This window comes from Girardinichthys multiradiatus, chromosome 9 (assembly GCF_021462225.1).
Source record: "Girardinichthys multiradiatus isolate DD_20200921_A chromosome 9, DD_fGirMul_XY1, whole genome shotgun sequence".
Classification (NCBI taxonomy): domain Eukaryota; kingdom Metazoa; phylum Chordata; class Actinopteri; order Cyprinodontiformes; family Goodeidae; genus Girardinichthys; species Girardinichthys multiradiatus.
The window spans coordinates 30,513,237-30,535,863 of NC_061802.1; the positions used below are offsets into that span (position 1 = coordinate 30,513,237).

The 22,627-nt window shown below is 40.6% G+C and overlaps 1 protein-coding gene across 1 annotated transcript in view; it reads right to left on the reverse strand.

Moving 5' to 3' along the window:
- sema6bb (sema domain, transmembrane domain (TM), and cytoplasmic domain, (semaphorin) 6Bb) overlaps positions 1 to 19,457 on the reverse strand; it is a 223,538-nt gene extending 204,081 nt beyond the window's left edge. Inside the window, exon 1 of the mRNA XM_047373731.1 lies at positions 18,431 to 19,457. Within this exon, the coding sequence (XP_047229687.1) occupies positions 18,431 to 18,606 (176 nt within the window). The 5' untranslated portion in view covers positions 18,607 to 19,457. The remainder of the gene's footprint in view (positions 1 to 18,430) is intronic.
- Positions 19,458 to 22,627: the final 3,170 nt, after the last annotated feature.

Below are 22,627 nucleotides of genomic sequence, written 5' to 3' on the forward strand. Positions count from 1 at the left end.
TGCCACCCCAAACTTCACTGTTGGGATGGTGTTCTCAGGCTGGCAAACTTCCCCCTTTTCCCCCAAATGTACCAAAGGTCATTATGGTCCAAAAATTCAATGCCAGTTCATCATGTCTCCAAAAATTAAGTTCTTTGTCCATTTGCAAACTGAAATCTGGCTTTTAATTTTGCTTTTAGTAGTGGCTTCCTCCTCTCTGAGTGGCCTTTCAGCCTTTATCAGAACAGGACTTACAGTATTTCATTGTAAATAATGGCAATCCCTTACCAGCTTCCCAAGGTCTTTTATTTTTGTTGTGGGTTCGATACAAATAGTTTGCACTAAAACGTGTTCATCTCTGGGACACAGAATGGTATAATCCTGGACATTCCCATGGTGTTTATAGTTGTATATAATTGTTTGAACAGATAAAAGTGATATCTTCAGGTTTCTGGAAATTGTATCAAAGGATAAACCAAAATTGTGGATGCCACATAAGAAAGTAGTGTGTATCTTCTTTTACAGTGAATGTAAATAGTTGGTTTCAGTTCTACTTTCATACTGGTAACTAGCCTTTGCCTACAACTGTTTTTTTCTGCAAAATCCAGAGATTAAAAGGAATTTTTATTTTCCAGAGTAAACATTTCAGTTATGCATGTTTAAAAATATCGCCTGCCTTATATAAAGTTGATTTCCTATTTTTTTAGCTGCATTAGATGAGAAATGCTAATTTAGGGCATGATCAAAGCCCTCAAACCCATGAAGTTTACATCAGCAAATTGCACTTTCATAAGCTCAAAAACAACACTTACACACACTAACACAGCTTTAGACAGAAAAATACCAGCTAAATAAAATGGAAATCCATTTCAGACACAGGATGAGATGTCAGAGTCCTCTTCGCAGCCGTCAGAATGATCTAAGACACAAATGACTCAACACGAGTGGGCATTTTGATTCTTCACACTTGTGAGCCAGTGAACATTTTGGCTGACTGGCTCACAACTGTGGCCCCACTCCTTCCAAGTGTATAATCAGTCACATTAATGAGAGTGGTAACGCGCTGCACAAGAATTAGTCCGGGTCCTCGGGGTTGAGTCTCAGGAGGGGGTTTGGAAGAGAAACAAGCTGCCTTGGCCATGGCACTGAGCTATCTTGACTCTGGCGTTATTAATAAAATATCCCAATGCATACACACTCTAAATAACAGTATTTATCTGCTGAAAGTGCCCTGACAAAATCAATAGTGTACTCATGTTAATCTTACTGATGCAAGCTAAATGAACAGATCCCTGAGAATCACCTACCCACAGACTTGACACTTCATCAAACATACACAGTCATGTTCCTGGAGGGTAGGAGCTAGAATTGTGTTTATGAAAACAAATTCAGGCTATTTCTATAACTAGCCTCCCATGAGAGCCTGCATCCCCTGGCACACAGATGAAAGAAAACTAGTTCGCCAAAATAAAGTGTGGGTTCAGAGAGAATTTTCTGCTCCGAGCTTTATCTCTACATCAACCAACGTAGACATTACTGATCCCTTTAGTTAAACTAAATATCTGCTCCTCAATTAACTCAACAAGTTGTTTGTTGAGCTAATGTTTAGGATTGTGTGTGTGTGTGTGCTAGTGATAGAGCACAATTATGTTTGGCCATGTTCAACATTCTCTCTATTGTTCTCATTATTTCTCTTGCTCTCTTGCTCATCATTAGACTCTGCAAGAGAAGTAATGAGTCACACCAGAGCTTGCTAGATAGAGCATTGGGTTTATTCATCTATATTTCTAAGAGAAGTTTGAGGTGGCCATCACAATCTTTTTTTGTTGTAAATATACAGTAAAGGTTTGGATGATTGCAGACCTTTATTTGCATCAAAACTATTAAAATTTCTGATAGGCTCTTTCTCCGTAAATCGTGTTGTGAATTTTGTGCAGCTACGTCGTGCCACAAGAACAGCTTTAAATCTTGGTGGCATATTTGACGACTGGACATCATGATCTAAATTGGTTGTTCCACTACATCCCAAAGGTGCTCAGTTGGAGAGAGGTCTGGTGACTGTGGAGGTCACTGGAGTACAGTAAACTCAGTATCAGGTTGAAGAAACCAGTTTAAGATGGTTTTATCTTTGTGAAATGGCATATTCTCCTGCTGGAAGTAGCACTAACTCCAGCAGGACAATACTGCGGGGCTGGTTTGCTGCCAGTGGTATTGCTGCATTGCATAAAGTGGATGGAAAAAGGAAGAAGGAGAACCACCTCAAAATTCTTTAATTTTACCTTTAACCAACAGCTGGATTGTTGAGAAATGAACACAATTAAGTTTTTCAACAGCACGGTGATCTCAGACACACATCAAAACTGGTTTTAGACTGGATATGGCATACGAACACAAATCTCAACGCTACTGGCGATTTATAGACTATGTCTTAACTGGCCAAAATTTGCAGCATTCTTTGCTGGACTGAATATATGTATATGGTATATCCCTTCTCTCCACCAATGACCGTTGGGGAAGGGCACCTGCCTTCTCGCAAACCTTCAAGGATTAGGACGGTGTATCAAATAGATGGATAAATGTATATTTTGGCCCTAAGAAAGTTATAGAAGGTTTGCAAGAAATTTAAACTTAAAACTTGTTTTTAAAAGTACTCACCTTGTACTAGGGCTGCAACTAACGATTATTTTGCTAATCGATTAATCTGTCGACTATTTTTCCGATTAATCGAATAACAAACGGATAGCAAAACGTGCTTAATTTTAGTTTTTTTTACAGAATTTGAACCAGGTGTAGCTAAAACTATGCCCCTTGATGAGTTCTGGATATAGCATATTTACAGACAAGGAAGGTTTTTCATCTTGAATGTAAAATGTATATATTTGTGGTACAATTTAGGCCTAATTATTGCTCTGACTGGGTTGTTCTTTCAGCAAAAGGCTTGTTTTATAGTCCGTTTACTCCAGTTAATGATTATTCAATTACTAAATTAGTTGACTGTTATTTCAATAATCAATTAACAACGATTAATCAGATAAATTGTTTCACCCCTACCTTGTACTTTAAGTTATAATTCCACCTTGGAATGATTCAAATGTGTGCAAACTTGTGACCACAACTGTATCGTGGACATAAGGTGTACAATAACTTCCTTTTAGGGATGCTTTATTTTATTGTTTAGACACTAGAAAAGACTGATATCTTGCAATACTTTTAATTTTTTTCCATAACCATTCTGCTACAGAAAACCCTTTTCAAGCTTTTTAAGACTTAGTAGGAACGCTGGAGTTCATATCAGATCTACTGTTGCTGGAATAGAGACTTTCTACATGAACATTCTCTGCAAATGCAAACCCCCACACATGAACATACCCTCCACTAATTTCCCTATCTGTTCTGTTTAACACTTTTACATCTATAATCCTTGTTCATTTGTAATTTTGCTCCTGCACGCTAGCCTCAAGAGAGAAAAACTAATTTTCAGAAGTGAAAAGGGATTATCAGATGCAAACCAAATCTCTCCACCTCCAGACAAAGATATTTGCGTAGACTTTTCTACTGGAACAAAACGTGTCTCAGAGCATGCTTTAGTGTGGATAGGTGCTCTCGAGGAGGAATCGAGTCAGCCACCGTTTGCAGTTTCTGCTTATCAGTGCGGGAGAAACAAGTTCACAATAGGAAGAAAAATGCTGAGCTGGTGGCTCAGAAAACATGGGCAGAAGTGACAGCAGATAACATAATCAGATTCACCTGATTATGTTGTCTAAATTTTGTGTATAGTGTCAAAAATGTAAATAGGAACTGATGCGGTCAGTTGGCTCCCTGTATATTTTTACCTCAATAAACAAACATCGACAAAAAAGGAGAGCTATTACATGAAAGTTTACAACTCATGCTGGCTCTGTGACTAACTCAAACATGTCGTAAATAATCACCCTCACTTTTTAGCTTGTTTGATTGTATTATTGCAGGGCATGCGGTTATTTTATCTTACCCACCTACAGCAGGTAAATAAGCATTTAATATGTCGACATTCACAACAGATTTAACAAACCAACTAAACCGCATATAAGGAAATCAAAACATTTAAGTCTTTAGATAAAGTTGGGAATAATACAGTGAAATGAGGGGGGATGAAGTTGAACACGCAAAGCAAAGGAGGTGCAAAGAGACACAAAAACCCAACAAAATAACTGAAAACTGTTAGTTCCAATCCTACACCCTATCACTTAATATCAGATTTTCAGATTTCTAGACTTTTGATTGCTGTCGTGGCATCTGTCCACAGTCACTGCGCAACTCTCCACTGCAGAAGAAAAAGCCTGTTTAGATCATTTAAAGGTTGATGCAGACCATTTGGACAAGTTAGTGAAGTACTGGAAGAATAACTGAACTGAAATTGTTGTCTTTTAGATATCACTTTATCACCCCCAAAAAAAACATAAGAACAGTAAAGATTTGAGCTTTGTGACATTGTGCTTCTTTTCACTTAATCTATCATGACTTAAATTATGGACTAATTTATGTTGGATTTTTAATATGTGTGGATCACATGGGTAAAAATCAATATGTGGGTTGGATTTCATGTCAACAGCCCCATTAGAAATATCTTTACTGATAAAAATGTTGACATGTTCAGTACTTTTAGTTCAGTATTTTCCCTGCTGTATCCTTGCATACAGGCAGGGCCACATACACACGGCTGACACACAAAACCCCAACTGAACGAGCCAAGGAAACCATAGAGACAGGCTTGGAAAACAAAGAAAAGGAGCGGAAGGAAAATGAAAAGTGTCCATGTTTGGAGCCAGCTGGGTAAAGCTAACATTAAATTAGCAATTGGTTTAAGTTTTGAAAAGAAAAAAAAAATCAACAACATCCAATTAAAAGACAACAATACATAAATAGAGAGATTCATAAAAAGCCCTGAAGAAAATGTACTCTCTCATATATTCTCTGCTTTGGCATACTTTATCTTTGTTGATCCATCTAGCTGCACCTGTCAAAGTCAAATTTAATGATTGAACAAGAGGACATGTGAGGAGATAAGCTGCCAAAGAAACAGACAATACTTGGTCCAGATGTCTTTAAAACCTTATCTTATGAAAGGGGGATAGAAATGAGAGCCCCCAAAGCTTTGCTTCCATTATATACTGGGCCTGGAGCTGTCCTTCTATTACAACCTAAGCCCAGCACAGCTTCAAAGCCACTTTATAGTATCAGTTAATGGTCCTGATGACAGTAGAGCAGATTTCTGCGCCAGGCAAAGCGGCACAAGCCAAAGCACTAAAAAAAGGAAGTGTTGCATGGTAGGCAAATGGTAAAAACAAAACATTGTCATTTTTAACATTAGGCTGGACCACTTCTAAACATTCTTTTAGTCAGTAAACACTCAGCTTGCCCTTCTCATGGGTGGCACAATGAAAACTGCACTAACTGAGAGTTATCAATAACATAAATTGAGAAGCAAGGAAAACAAGTTTCATTGGGATGCATGTAGTAATTGAGTGGTGCAGACATGAAAGATTATTCTTTCATTGCATGTTTCACAATACTTTGGATTATTTCAACTTCTGGTTTCTTGCTATTACAGCAAACAAGGCTTTCATGTTTTTTCTCCAATGTGAAAGCGGAAAAACTTACTGAGGCAATGCGTCTCTGTTGTTGCAGCACTCTTAATGGTTCATGGCACATGAGACCACTCAAGTACCTGGTTTAGTTATTTTCTGACTTGTTTATCTGTCCAGTTTAGACTCTGGTATACAGTTTTCTCTGTATTCTCACTGCTGCTGCAGAAGCACAAAGCCAGGGGAGAACACGGCTGCTTTTGAAAGGACAACAGACAGAACAAGCAAATCTATTTATAAGAAGCAACGCGGACAATTGTTGAAAAGGTTAGCGCGGCTAGAGCAGGTAACAAGTGAGCCGCGTGTTGATTCACACAACAGGATGAAGAGGCAATGTAGTTCCAGACAGGAAAACGCACGGTCAGAGAGAGCACTGTTCAGATTTATTCTCAGTGAGCAACAAAAGAAGCAGATACCCACCAAATTCAGGCCTCAACAAAGACTTCACAAACAATAACATACCACATATCCACAGACTATACAGAGTAAAACATGGTAAAGCAGCAATAAATAAACTTCTTTTATATTTTTGAATAAAAACCATATAAGGCAATGTCACACCAGACTTATGTCTTATGCAGACACGTAAACTGGGAGATTTTCAAAATAGTTTCCCTAGTTTATTTATGTATACCCACACAATTTCCCACACAAGCAGAGACATACTCACACACCCTGAAAAATAATTCACCAGGGTATAAAAATCAACCATTCTTACATGTATGCAACAGAAACATTAAATATTTTATAATAAACAGCATACTACATTGTATTTTGCATCTGCAAAATGTTCCAACCTCTTGAACATCTTCAAATGTTATCACATTTAAGCCACAAACTTCAGTGTATTTTATTGGGATTTGTTGTGCCAAACAAAAAGAAAAGATATTAAAGCTTGTCACTTCAAAAACTAAACATAAAACAAATCATGTGCAAACCAGAAAGCTATCTCTATAAGACCAAATATGCATCAAAAAAGGTTTCCAAAAACAAAGCTCAAAAAGATTAGAAAGATGAAAGTCTTGGGAACTTTTACTCATGACCACTTTATAGGATTACAAGAAAGTCTGGCTCCTTTGAAGCAAAACAAACCGAAATGAGGGTTGGCTGAGAATTTGGCACTGTACTGTAAATAAAGATTCTATCTGAGAGTGTGGAAATGAATGTTTCCTTTACATTCCCATTCCTAGCTCTTCATTTACTCCAACCCTATTTCCCTCCTAAGATTTCATGCCCCGCAGTGTCCCCTCGCGTCTGCCTTGCTCAGCAACCAGAGAAGCCAGTCAAGCTGAGAGATTCAGAGAGCGATGCATCATTTGATGACATGGGCTGATAGATGCCTGACAGACTGCCAAACCCTGCGACGTGCTACATGACTCAAGAACAAACACTCCTCCGATGTGCAGATATGCTTTTGCACACATATCCATCATCGCCACGTGGGAAGTGTGTGTATGAGTGTGTTTTTAAAGGCTGGTCTGAGAGAGACAAACCATGCAAATTGCCCATCTCAGTTTATGGAGGAGACCAAGTCCAGACCCAAGAGTTTGATGATGGGGAAAGTGGAAATGGAAATGTTCTACTGACTCAGAAAATCGCTTAGCAATCTGTTCACATGACAGTTAAAACCAGATATTTACCCACACTGTATGAAAACGCACATTATACTTTGTTCCCTCACCGTCTAACATTAAAGGGCACTTAAATTTCCCTGTTTTAGGCCCGTTAGGACTGCTGTTGGCTAAATTCCTGAATAATGGGAAAGCAACATTTTTACTACCTTCTTCAAAGTCAGAGGTTTACATACACTAAACTTACTATCACCTTAAGCAATTTGGGGAAGCCTAGATAATGGTGCCATGGCTTTGTAAGCTTCTGATAGGGCAATTTACAACGTTTGAGTTAAATTGGGGCCTCAACCACACTGGTTCCATCATGGAAAAATCAATCGAAACTATACAAGATATCAGGAAGACAACTCAGATTCATCCTTTGGTACAATTTCCAAATACTTGAATTTGTACGTTAATCTGTTCAAACAATTATATGAAAGTGTAAATACCAAGAGTATGTCCAGTTAGGAAGAAGATAGATGTCTCACAAAAGAATTTGTTTGGTGTGAAATGTGTATATCAGCCCCAGAACAAAAGCAAAGATTTTATGAAGATGTTTGTTGAAGCTGGTAAGAAATCGTCATTGTCCACAGTGTAACAAGTCCTGTAACAACATGGGCTGAAAGGTATCCCAGACAGGACAAAGCCTTTACCCCAAAAGCAACATAAAAAACCAGAAAATAATTTAAAAATGCACTCAGAGACAAAGACGTTAATGTTGGAGACATGTCCTGAAGTCTGGTAAAACTAAAATTGAAGTGGTTGGCCATAATCATTACATTTGGAGGAAAAACAGAGGGAATATTTCAAGCCATAAAAGACCATTCCAACTGTGAAACACTGGGTTGGCGGCATCATGTTTTGGGGATGTTTTACAGCATGACAAACAGGTGAAATTCATAAAATAGATGATTCCACGAGGATTATGTGGACACACTGAAACAACATCTCAAGACATCAGCCAGGAAGTTAAAGCCTGGGCACAAATGGGTCTTCCAAAAGGACAATGACCATAAGAATACCAAACAATTTATCTCAGGCACATAGAAGATTTGTAGGCAGAGTTGAGAACGTGTGTGTGAGCAAGGCGACCTACAAACCTGACTCAGTTACAGCAGGTCTGTCAAGAGGAATGAGCCAAAATTCCAGCAAACTGTTGTGAGAAGCTTCTGAAAGGAAACCCAAAACATCTGAGGTATGCAGTTTAAAAGGCAATTCTACCAAATCCTGAGGTAATGTATGTAGTCTACACTTCTGAATTTAAAGGGAGTCTCTAAAACTGATCTTTTTCAGTATTCTGGCATTTCACAAATTAATAATTTTGGTAATGCTAACTGATCTAAAACAGGAAAGCTTCAGTCTGATTTAATGTCAGAGAGTGGGAGAAAAAAAGGTTGTGCTTTTTTTTTTTTATGCAGCGTGTATAAATATCTGGTCTGAACTGTACCATATCCACACACACAAAGATACACTCTCTTCTTGTCTTTTTGCCTCCTCATTCCCAAAGAAATAAATTTGTAAATGAACAAGCCCTGTTGGAAGTAAGCTGTGACGCCAGGCCTGAGCTCTGAATGTCACAGTCACTCATTGCAGCCTCCCTCTAAGTGATGCAGACAGAGCCCCATTCTCATTACCCCACCAGTCAAGCCAGAGGGTGAAAAACATTTACATGCAAATACAAATGACCCACCCGCTACCGCGAGTGCACTGGCTGCCGTGTTCTAAAAGCACGGCAATGACAGAAAATCCGCTTGCCAATCAACAGCTCCATTGTGAACACACAAGCTATAGGAGAAGGTAGTATGTGTGCAGCGTATCAATTATTTTATTTTATTTTGTTGGCTGATTGGTTTGTAACTTCTGTTCGTGCTCCTCATTTCCAGTGAAATTTATTTTAATGGATTCAGACTGAGACATTATCAACTACATTAACAGATGTGTGGGGAAGAGGCTTAAATTCTTTTCTATGGTTTAAACTAAACCACAGAGTTTACAGATCGTCTACCATCCTCACGGGACTCTAACAGCTGTGCCTAACATCACATAATCAAACCATCTTTCACCTTCATATTAGGAATCCAGAGCTCATAACAAACACCGAGGCGGTTAATATTGGAGGACAGATTGCTGATGGACGGATTGTGTCTCCAGGGGTTCTGGGCAAAAACGGATCCTTCCTGCTCGCAAGATACTTGGATCAAAAACCAGCCTGCTGTCATCAGACCTGTTGCCTCCAGATGGGTCCCGGGTCTGGCCATGTAATTCGCACCCTCAGAGAGCGTCCTCCTCCTCCTCGTCTTCTTCCAGTCCTTATTTCATTTCACTTGTCCTATCCAGCAAAAAGACACATCAAACCTGCCCTTCCCTTCATCTTTTCAGCACTTCTTAACAAAGTCCAAGCTATCATCCCCTTTGTTCTTTAACCTTGACGTTCGGCTTTTCAACTCGGTGTGAGGCTTTCATCTGAAATCATACTCATTGGCTCAGTTTCTTGGCTAAAATCCCCCCTGAGTGAGGCGTGCACGGGGGCGTGCAAGTGCATGAGCTCACATGCTCGGTGCCAGGGAGATGAGCAGACGCACCGCGCAGCAAGGCCTCTTTGATGCGGCACAGCAGAGACCCACGGCAGGGCTGTACATTAATTGCAGCTTCTGAGCCGTTAATTTGGGCAAGTTCAAGGACCCACTTTCCCTCCACTTTCCAGCAGCAACAGAGGCTAAACAACCATCCTCTCAAGACTCATCCACTTTTTTTCTACCTGTTCTTGTGGCCATCTGTCTGCTAAGTGCCTCTCCTTCCATTTAGTTCAGCTTAATCCACAAACATGTCGCAGACCCTTTTTTGCCCCTTTTGCTTTCCTTTCTCTCTCTTCACTTCACCATCACTGAGCAAAGAGACAGTAGGTCACAGCTTCTGCACTGTCCTCCCACCTTTGCCAACTGGCAGGAACTCACTGCCAAAAAGCCAGAGTTTTCTTTCAGTTTTTTTTAGCATGATTGATCCCCTCAAGCTACAGAATGTACTAAGCTGATAATTAACTCAAATAAGTGAAATCTTAGCAGAACTAAGGCACACATTACACAAACTATAAGTATCAACAGAAGCTAGGCTACAGCTGGTAAACAATTCCGTCAAGAGAAAAAATATGACAATGAGAGCATTCTCATTTTGTTTTCACAGCATCTCTGCAACCATAAAACCACAGGATAGAGATTTGGCTGAAAGTTCCCCTAAGAAATGAATCAGCTATAAAAACCGCAACGGGATAACTGTGGTCTGCCCCGCAGGGCACGATCTCTGCAGATTCACGCTGTGCTGATGCGGGAAATGATTCAGGATGTGTGTGGCCAGCATCCTCTCTGTGATGTCTCCCACCAATATGGTAATTAAACCTGCCCCTATATTAGTTATGAGCTTGTCGAAACAAGGCAAGGGGTTGAAACTGAGGAAAAAAATGGCTCAGGAAATGCTAGGTCAGGAACAAATGCAGCCATTTATACAATCTTTTGACGCATTAAGTGGAGGAAAAGTAACACTGCTTGAACACACCATTCAAACAGTGAAACATGGCGGTGGCAGGATCATGCTGCGGCAATGTTTTTTTGAAAAGCAAATATATAAAATTATTGTTATTATCCTGTACAATATATACAATTTTGTGGAACTTCTACCCTGAACCTACCATCCACACCATGAAACATGGTGGTTGCAGGATCATAATCTGGGAATACGTTTCTGTACCATGGGCAGGGAAGCTGATGATAAATTATTGTAAAGGATGGACCCAAATTTAGGCAATTTGTACTCGTACTCGTCGTCTTCCACTTTATCTGGGACCGTGTTGCGGGGGCAGCAGACTCAGCAGAGACACCCAGACCTCCCTCTCCCCAGACACCTCCTCCAGCTCCTCCGGGCGGAGCCCAAGGCGTTCCCAGGCCAGCAGAGAGACATAGTCCCTCCAGCGTGTCCTGGGCCGTCCCCTGGGCCTCCTCCCAGTGGGACGTGCCTGGAACACCTCCCGAGGAAGGCATCCAGAAGGCATCCGGTATAGATGCCCGAACCACCTCAACTGGCTCCTCTTGATGTGGAGGAGCAGCGGCTCTACTCCGAGCTCCTCCCGGATGGCCGAGCTCCTCACTCTATCTCTAAGAGAGTGCCCGGCCACGGATGAAGCTCATTTCAGCCGCTTGTATCCAGGATCTCGTTCTTTCGGTCATAACCCAAAGTTCATGGTCATAGGTGATGGTAGGAACATAGACCACCCAGTAAACCAAACTGGGGCAATAAAGCAAATTGTATGTATACAGGGAGCATAGTCAGAGTTGATGGGAAAAAGGATGGCGCTAAATACACTCCTTGAAGGAAATTTGTTTGGCAAAATGTAATACAACCAGAAGAAAATAACATCATTTTAATGTAAATGCTGACACTGAATCTGATGCTAGAGAGTTTGGACCTGTGGTGTATTGTTTGTGAGCATTTGTGTATTACTGCAAATCAGTCAAACTGCATTTAAATGTGTGGTTAGTATCAGTTTATTGAAGCGGGTAAGTTAGGTCTTGTTAGTGTCCATTTTGTGAAAAACAGAAACTGACAGAAAGAGAAGAGACCTATGTGAACTCAAGCAAACTGGCCATGAAAGACATTCAGCCCACACTCACATTTGTTAATTTGTGTCCAAGGAAGTAAACATTTGTGCCCGTCTCCATCGTGTCAACCCGTCTTTTCATTCTGTCCTGTTTCACTCATCGTATGCTGCAAAGACTTCATACATATGGAAATGTCTCTTCCCCAATGCAGAGAAGAATACCCCCCCAATACTTGTCTTCAGATATAGGAAAGAATCTCTTTCACATACACATGAACAGAGGAGGAAGCCATGCCTGTGGAAGTACACTAAGTCTGCACAGAATGCCAGTTTTTTCCCAACCACAGTCATCTTTATTCAACAGCCACTTGGCCTTTGGTGATAGAAACTGCATTCACTGTTCCTGTCATACTGCACCACCTCAGGCTTATGCAACATGATGCTGCTCCAACTTCTCCAAGACAATATGTCACACTTAAAGTGCATTGGCAAAAATACTGAAATCACAGCCTTCCTAAGGAAAACGCTGAGGAGAAACCAGCCTGTGGCTGCTGATGAGAGAGCAACTGTATGAGAGGGTTTTCAAAGAAAAATGAATGCTTATTACTGACTGCATCGAGTTTCCTTCTTTGAACTCGACTGCTTGGGCTTTGCAGTGGATGTGTAAGAGAAATTAAGACAAAAAGATGAGTGAAAGGAAGACGGTGCTGAAAAAACGTGACTAAAAGATGAAAGGGAGAGAGCAGATGATGAGGGAGCAGCATTGTGTGATTAAATGGCAGAGGTGATCCCATTGGGCCACAGCCCTTATTGCATTTTAATAGACAACAGGATGATCCTTGACCCTTTTGGAGGCAGAAGTAGCATTTTGTGCAAACTGCTCGCTTTGATACACCTCCAACCTGCAGGGCATGTTGGCATCAGGAGTAACGTGAGCTATGCGAGGCCTTGCAGGGTCAGTAGCAAATGTGTTTATTCTCCTTCCACTGCATCTCAATCAGCAGCCTTGGGCAAATAACAACAAACAAAGCCATATGCATCTGTGCATGTGTGTGGCAAAGAGGATTTAAAAATACGCCCGGTACAATTTAATGTAAGTCTTCAATTCATACATTTCAAAGGGCTATCCTGCTTTCTCATCCTGTTCCCTTCACCCAGCTGACCCCCCTAAAACTGACCTTCAATCATCGGTCCCTCCTTTTCACCTTCTCTTTCTCCCGGCTCCACATGCTAAGTGGGAACATTGTTACGGTCAATTTGTCCCATTCAGGGTCCCCGGTGGGCAGTGTCCCTGCCCTGACAGGCTGTAGACAGAGACCACACTGCCTGAGAGGCCTTGACATCGAGGTCCGGAGCAGGCTTGGAATGAAGGGGGGGGGGGGTGTTGCGCAGGGCAAAGTAAAGGAGGGTGAAACTATGAAACTAGAGAGGAGAGTTGATGAGAGAAGCTCTGGAATGGAGACAGAATGTGTGAAGAAAAACAAGTTTTGGGGGACTGAAAGAATGCAGAGGGAAAGAAAAAGAGGCAGGGGTGCCAAGTTTAACACAGGACCAAAAATGCTGCTCAATGCTGTTTCATAACTATCAATTGCAGGTTTGTTGCAGTGGGTGGTAAGAGCTTTGCTAACACAGAACAAAACCTAAATATGTGATTTATAGTTTTGCATTCATGTTCATTTCCATAGATCTAAGGTTCAAGGGAACTCAGTTAGCACAACAGCTGGAATACCAACTCCATACTTTAGTATGAGAAAGTGTGCAGGTCAACTACTACTGATGTTACCCTTAGTCAGAAAGATATCAACAGCAGTAGAGGTCACCACAAAGAAAAACAACAAACCCTGGGTTTAAATTGTGAAACCAATGAGGAGCTTTCGAAAAGTGCCTCTGCTAGCTTCTTGGCTCCGATCAGCCCATCAGTTTTACAATCAAAGGCATCACCTTGTCTTTAAATACTGCACAGCCAATGAAGGATGTCTGTCGGTCAATACAGTGACATTAGCTATTACAATCATTCTAATGAATGTGCTACTCATTTATCTTGGAAATAATGTGATAATTAGAGAGATACTATGCCTTTAATTGGGATATTTTTGTTTAATCAGGATAATGGACTAGTGATGGCAGCCAAATACTAAATATAAAAAAATAAAAATGTCACTACAAATGTAACTAACCCTGTCCTGATGCAGTTGAAAACTGTGAACTCCACATCCTTGATACAAATGCACTGGACAGACTAGGGGTGCATCTAAACTAAGACACACATATTCAAAGGTCCATGTAGTGCACGGTGTTTAATTTCCCAACTTGAATGACTTTGGCCAAAAATGATAAAGAAACATTCAATTGTTTTAGATATAAAGATACTAAGTTTGGTTTTAGTAGTTTTGATGCAATATACTGTTTGCTTAGAACTGTATGCTTAGAAACAGAAGGTCACTGATGGTGCAATTTATTTAATTTTGGTTAGTCATTTTAAATTATTAGGCTGTAATAAATGGGCTTTCTTTTCTTTTGCATATATATTGAAAGACTCAACTCATCACGTTCTACTAAAACAAATATCTCAAAGGTTTTTATGTTTTTTCTTTGATATAAAGCATGAAAAAGAAATTTTATTATTTAATTCCCCCTTAAAATAAAACAATTTGGGACGCATTCTATTTAATAGAAATAGCACAATTATGTATTAAAAGCCAAAGCATTAATAACAGTGGTGGGAACTTCTGCCTTCAATCAGCTAGTACGGCAGTTGGCTATAATGGACCCAGGCTAGTGGAGAGACATTGTTGACCAAGCAGTCACACTGATTTCTTATAGGCAAGTCCTGCTGCTCCATGGACGTTAAGGTTTCTGTGAGGTGGTGCTCCCCTCCCAAGGTCTGTGTAATCTAAAGGAGATACTACTTCATTATTAAAATCCGGGAAAGAGAAATGCAATTCTGTTTCATTGTATCTTGTTTAAAGATACATGAATTGATAGTTACTTGTTCTTACTTTAACAGTGTGAAAAGAATATGTACAGAAAAACTGATGGGATAAGACTGAAGGCACATCTTCATCTTATCAGCATTTCACTAAACTACAGTATGGCCTGTCCTATTGTGCGGGAACTGCCTCAGGGACACAGGTGAAGTTAACCCCCCCCCCGCCAACACAGATCAGCAAAGACGAGGGATTAAGTGACTGCGTAAAGGCACCTGTTTTTTCTGCACATAGGGTGCAATACTTGCTCCGAAGCAAGAGCCCCCAAGCGGCTGTTAGCGTCAGGAGTGGGGCTCGAACAGTGCACCCATTCAACCAAGGCTGGCAGTGCTGAATCACGCTCGCATAGGGCCCAGACAGACTGACTCACACATGTGCACACAGACAGAGTCCGTACAATACAGGAAGGCAAACAGACTCAACAAGATAGACACTGACCCTTATGTTTCTCTCTGATAGACATGGACAAACTCTCACCCTGCTGTTCTCTCCCGTGTCTTTGATCCCTGCACACACATCGACTTCTTCAAACTAATTGCCAATTCAGACTCCAGAGTCGAGACAGCGGGAATCTGTCAGGGCCCTGTGTATGGGAAGCGATGTTGCAGATCTCCTTAAATGAGCTAACTTTATAATAAATCACTGGGCACTTCAAGCCAAGGATTAGCCAAGCTCCAGCAAGCAGTTTTGTTAAGCTGCAGAGAGAAGAAGCACAGGGGATGCAGAAGGGGCCGCCAAAAACTGACATCAGCTCCAGGACCTTGGAACGGTAAACCCTCCCATGCCGCCTGGTTTCCTGGGCACAAATTTAGCTTTGTTATCTGAGTTCTCCACTGACACAAAATCCCACTGCTATTAGGCCTTTACATGGAATTATGGCGTTTGCTTCTGTAGGGGATTTTAGACTAAACTCTTTCATTGTCCAGGACATGAGCTCTGCCATCAGGTACACAGTTTTGCAAATCGCTCTCCTTATGTTTGCCCTAAATAATTTCTGTACCGTCTCACCTCCTACTGAGTCATTTCTCTTGGAAGGAGTAACACTTCCTACAATGAGGTTATTTATACATGGATCAGTGCAACATTTACCCCCACCCCCCTCCTGTACCTGCAGAAGAACGGCAGATAACAATAATCACTTCTTATACCATATGATTGATCCCTGATTCCTTCAGTGTTATCATGGAAATTCATGTAGCATTAAGAGAAACATATCAATTCAAACAGCTCATGTTTGTAAAGTGGTTCTAGCGAAATTAAAAGGAACCTTCAGCAGCTTCTTGGTTTATATATCCTTCCTCTTCATCTCTTGTAAGTATAGACAGGCAAAGTACTTCAGTCTAAACTTGGCCAATAAACAAATTACAATACCACACAAAGATCATAGATCATGTCATGTAGATAATTTCTCTTTTGTCTTTTAAGTTGCTGCTTGTGATAATTACTGGCTGATACGTGACATGAGGATATCAGTGTAAGACATGTTTGTTTCTCCTGTTATCCCAAGAAAGCTGCAAAATATAGATGAGTAAGTAAATTGATGATCATCTTAAGTTTCATTTAATATTTATCCTATCTCCCAGTCAGCACTTCGTTGGATCTACAGTGGTTTGCAAATGTATTCATAGCCTCGTTCAAATTACAACCCCTGACTTCAATGTGTTTCATTGGGATTTTATGTGATAAAACTGTGATAGAACCCTGATAACTGTGAAAGGAAAGGAAAATGACAGATGGTTCTCAAAAAGTATAATATAAAAATCTGAAAAGTCAATACTTTTGTTGAAACTCCTTTCACTGCAGTTGCAACTGCAACGTTTTTTGGGGTGTGTCTCTACCAGCTTCACAAAACTACAAACATTTTTGCCCATTCTCTTTTACAAATTAGCTCAAGCTCAGTCAGACCAGATGAAACTACTCTGTGAACGTTGGGGTTTTTTTTTTCATATTCTTGCCAAAGATTCTCAATAGGATACAGGTCTGGACTTTGACTAGCTTATTCAAACAGATTAATCTACTTTGCTTTAATCCATTCTGTGTTTGCCCTGTATTTAGCGTTGTCTATCACCTTCAAGCAGCTTCTCTGTCCCTGCTGAAGAAAAACAGCATCCAATAGCATGGTGCTGCCACTGACATATGTCACCATGGAGATGGTGTGTTCATGTTAATTTGCAGTATTAGTTTTGTGCAGTTCATACAGAACTACAAAAATAGTTGCCACTTCACAGAATTCTTCAGTTTTGTGTTTCCATCTCACTTAAATGTTTCATATCATCAAACAATGCTCCATGGATTACCAGGGAGGTGGCATGTTCAGGTTGATACCCACGGTTCCCTGCCACACAGAGCTTTGCTTGTATGCTACATGGTTCAAATTTGATCTCATCTTATTTAGGGCCATCAGAGTAAAGGGGTGCATCTGCTCCTCCCCACTTCACAATTATGCACTACTTCATTGGTATATCACTTAAAAATCCAAGTAAAACTCATTGAACTTTGTGGTTGTAAGGTGACAAAATGTGAATAATGTTCAGAGGGTAAATACTTTTTCAAGACACCGCACCTTCTGTTAAATTAAAAAAGATCAAGCTTGATGCAGGGCGTTACTGCCTGATGTAAGCAGCAGGGGGAAATGATCTTATGTGCAACCTCCAGCAGCCTCCCTGAGCTCTGGCTGCCAGAGCAGGCGACACCCCACAGGAAAGGGAATTAAAGAGCCTCTTTTGCACCAAGGTTGATTGATACTGTTAAGAGTGACAGCAAGGTTAAAGAAGCTGCTGGTCTTGTCGTCTCACACTGGACTGCCTGGCTTTCTTTAGATGCCTCTCTTCCCTCGAAACTCTCCACTTCTCTCGTCTCACACAAACTAGGGCTCATTTTTAAGTGCACCCCTTTCCCTTGGGGGCTTTAGTTAGTTCTCTATCTCTCTTTTCCAGTCCACAAACCACAGTACCGGACAAAAGGCAGCTTGAGAGGCAATTTGAATTTGAAACGGGGCAGGAGGGCGGGGGGGGCACAGGAAAAATGTGCAACTCCCAAATGAGAAAACTTGAGGCGACACGGGGGCAGCTATAGTGGGAGTAAGGCGTTTATTGTAAACTCATTGTACTGTAAAGACAAGAGCCTGCAGCCTTCAGAGCCTTCAGGCGTAATTATATTGGACATTAGAGAGCCAAAAGGTTGGACTGTAGAACAGACAGCGCATAATATAGAGAAACCCATAATGCAATTCTGCAGCACATCATTTAAATATGAGATTCCAGCTTCAACTAGGTGCAGATTTGTCAAATTGTATATTTCTCTAAGAAACTAAGTTTGTTTTTGTTTTTTTCAATCGAATCAAACCAACAAAAGAATATCCATCACGATATATTTGAATATTGGATGTAAATGGATCCTGACAGCTCAAATCTGCTTTTCAGCGCGGCTGCAAGCTACGCAGTATGAAATTGGACGCGCAGATGCCACAGCTTACACCCACTATTGACTATGGGATGAGTTAGTTCAATTTAGATAACTAGATTCCCTCCACTAATCAACGCATACAAAACATTAAGACAAGGCAGACCCAAAGCGGCGCAGCACCACCACCAGCACCACCCCAGCGCAGCCCTTCACCGGACCCCTCGGATCACTTACCTCTGATAACCGTGAGGAAAAAGCGCAGCTGAGGCAACAATAGTATGGCTCAATTGTCTGTGTCCTACTTGGTACCAAATATCCGAGCGCGATCTAGTGCCCTTTCGGATCCCGTGTTGAGCTTTGAGCTTTTCCTGCCGCACCTGTCTCTGGCAAAAAAAAAATGTTCCCGGCATCCATAAGACAACTGTCTCATGGATTGGTGTGTGCCAGTGTCCTCCTTAACTAGTCTCAGCATTCACATATGCACACACACATGCACCACCTGTCCCTCCCGGTGCAGAGCAGCTCACAAAGACCGTCTATGTGGCGCAACGACACATGGTCAGTCTCTGCTGCAATATACTCCCTCGAACCGAACCGCCCGAAACCTCAAAGTATTCTGGTGGCAGTGGATGATAAAATCAGGAGCAAGGAAGAAATTAAAAAAGTACAACACATCCGTTTGGAAATTACAGCCGCCTATTTAGTCGCTGCTCCGCCAGTTGTGAGATCCTGCCTCTGGACTGCTCACAATAGTTGGTTTATTTACTTCCCCGCTGCGCCCTGCCGCTGATCTGTCACTGGCGCAGGTTCTCCACCTCGGCTCTCAGTGTTTGGGGAAAAAAAACACTACGCTTTCTCCACTTCCACGCAGAGACAGCGCACGGCAAAATCCCATTCATCGGCTGATTAAAAAGAACAATTCCTGCTCCCTTAAGCCTCGCTCCGGAGCTTTGGTGAGGTGGGAGGACCGCTGCGTGAGTCTCTGAGCACCAGCATCTACAGCGCTGCTGTCATCTCCGAGACTCCTGGAAACTGTTCGTGCCAAAACCTGAAGCAGAATTACGCAGCGGCTGGAATGGAACTGATTAGAGACTAATTGGGGTTAATTGCGAGTGTTCTTGTTACCTAAAACATCACCGATGTCAAAGTTAAGTCAGCCTAGTGTGGACTCTTTTTATGGTGGCAAATTGAGATCTGACCTTCTTTTGATTCGTTTCAGTAGGAACTTCACAATATTTTATAGTTAAACCAGGACAATTTGCGTAACATTTTATTTGGATTGAAAAAAATACAATTCACACTTCTCAGGTGAAAACAGAAGGAAAATTATTCCTGGTTTTCTTTTTTTTATACCAATAAAAATAGTGCGGTGAACCTTCCTATTCAACTTTTGCAGCATAGCAGTCTTTTGTGAAATGCCAGTACAAGCTATGGAAATCTATTGAAATGTATGCCCATTTTACCTTCAGGGTCAGGAAGGATAGCATCTCTAGACATCAAATTTAAAGTCTTGACACAGCTGAATTTATGTCCGGACGTTTACTTGGCCATTCTAACACACTAATATGCTTTAATCTAAACCACTCAGTTTAGCCCTGGCTTTGCAACCTCTCAGTGGTTTCTTCCAGTATCGCCCTGAATTCGGCCTCATCCATCTTCTCATCAACTCTGACCATTTTTCCTGTCCCCGATAAAGTAAAAAATTTCAGCAGCAAGATGCTGCCATCAACATGTTTTATTGTCAGTACTGTGTGGCCCAGGTGAGGTGTGGAATTAGTTTAGCATTCATAACATTAAGCGTGTAGATCGCAAAGATCCGTTTTAGTCTTATCTGACCATACCACATTCTTTAACATTTTTAATTTGTCCCATATTGCTTGTGACAAACTTAAAACTGAAATTCTTATAGCTGCTCTTCCGTAAAGGTCACATGTACGCAGAGCTAATAGTTGTCCTGTCAACAGATTTTTTTAACGGAGCTGTGAATCTCTGCAGCTCCTCCAGAGTCACCCTCTGATAAGTGCTGTTCTTCCCAGGACTGTTGGTTTAGGTGGATGGCCAGACCAAATTATGCAAGATTACCACCCTAAATCCACTAAAATAAATCACCTTCATTACAACCAAGGTTTTTAATCAATACATGTTTTTAGTGTCACCTTACAGTGAAGAACAGAAGAGAAAAGCATTTTGGCATTTAAACTTTCTTCCTTCTCTTCCACCTTTCCTCTTACAACGGCAATCCTGTCTATTCTGAAAGGTCATTTTGATCTAACTAAACAGTATTTTTTTCCCAATGTTGATGAGTCCATTCTTCAAAAAATGCTTTTTATTGTGTAGCTTATTGGAAACAATTGGAACTAAAAATAATGACCTGATAAGTACTGGTACCCTCCATAGAGGGATGGATTTCATCACATTTTTCAGAAATGAAGAATCTCAGTTTACTCATTGAGATTTTCTAAATTATAAACTACAGTTCAAAGAACCTGTTATCAATATTAGAAAATTCAGGTCAGGTTTGATCATGTTTTGTTGTCATGGTTGTCTTCTCTAAGGTGGTCCAAATGCCAGGAAAGCATAGAAAGTACCTTGTGTGTGTGTGTGTGTGTGTGTGTGTGTGTGTGTGTGTGTGTGTGTGTTTCATAAATAAAATCAAGGTTTTAAACAATCTGTGTAAAGATGTATTTGGTTGAGGCCTGACCAGTTTTCACAAGTCAAGTTTTGATCTGGATGTGGTAGAATCCAGTGCAGGTTTCTAAAAAAGAGAGACAACCTTGAGAAGAAGAATGCAGTTCTCAGACACCTACATTCTCAAGCCCTACCACACTCTATCCTTTTCTGGTTCATATTTTTTTGGCTTTCATGCCCTTATACCTGAACTAACCCTAAAACAACATCTAACCCCCAGTGCTGATGTTTTATTTGTCAGAGAAAGCCTTAAAGCCTTGTGGTAAAAAACAAAAAACACAAAAACATCAGCACTGGAATTAGGTGGGAGGTTTTATTTGTGGCATATCTTGTGCTGCTGTTCAAAACAATCCCGGGGCTGCTTTTCAGCACTTTTCCAAAAAATGGTCTGTTAGATCTAAAAAATCAGGTGGTCACACAACAGGGAAATTTACCTCGGAGCGGCTCCACGAATCACAAAAATGGCTCCAAAACAAGCCGAACAGAAGATGCACTGAGACAGTTTGCAATTTATTTCAAAAGAATTCAGTCAGCATTTTTTATATTTGGTTTCACTCTGATGTGGCTTCGTATTTGTGGAACACACTTCCGAGCTTAATGTTATAGTGACAGATCCTGAAAGTCCAATTTACTGCAATACATACAACCCCCTTAAACTTGAAACAAACAGATTAGATTGTATGTCTGTATTTGCATTCTCTCTCTTAGCTTTAAGTAACGCAAGGAATAATATAACTTGATCAAATCTCAAATGTTCATTGAAATCGATGCGTACATATATATATATATATATATATATATATATATATATATATATATATATATATATATATATATATATATATATATATATATATATATATATATTGTTAAGTGGATAACTCTGGTGCTTCATGTGCAAAATGAGTCAAGAGCCCACTGGACCTTTCCATCAAATTGCAGAAGCCACTTTAAAGATTTGATGTATGAATAATTAATATCTAAAATAATGACTACTGCTGGCTTGAAGGCCTCTGTGCATAAAGCTCCCTTCACAAGCCCAACAAATCTGCTACACTGCAGCCTGTGAGCCTTCATCCAAGCTGCAGATCAGCTGTGGTAAATCAGACAGCTCAGCCTCTGTGTGTGTAGGAGGGCTCTGCAGAAAGCAAACAAGGAAACCTCACCATACATCATCTAACCAAACATATTAACTTGCTCCTTATTTGCATGCATGTAAAGATTCTAGTATTTTCCTCATGCAGCCAGGAACAAACTTCAAACGTCTCTTATGTGAAGTTTATAAGTGTTATTCTTCTGTGACTTTCATATTTTTGTAGGACATTGATTTGTTGTTTACTCTTCAGTTTTTTTCCCCTTATCTTTATTTACACAGGCAAAATTATGTGTTCCCAAGCAGTGTAATACTCATTAACATTATTCATCCAGCTTATTGCCACATGTCACCTCTAACTTTGTTGTTTCTACAATTGCAACTTAAAACAAACATTGCATTTTGGCAGATAAAAACCTGCTTAGAATAGTGGTGGGCACCTCTCTTTGGCAGTGACATCATTATTCAGGCCCTGGAAAACTGTGGAATAACAATGAGTTCTTCTCACTTGAATTCTGCTTTCACCTAAACGTCTCACGTGTGTGCAAGAACTTGAATCAATAGGTTTTGTCTTTTTGCAACATGCTGCCAATACAGCAGCTGAGGACACAGTAAGTATGACCAAGTTGGTTAAATGCTGAGAAGGAAGA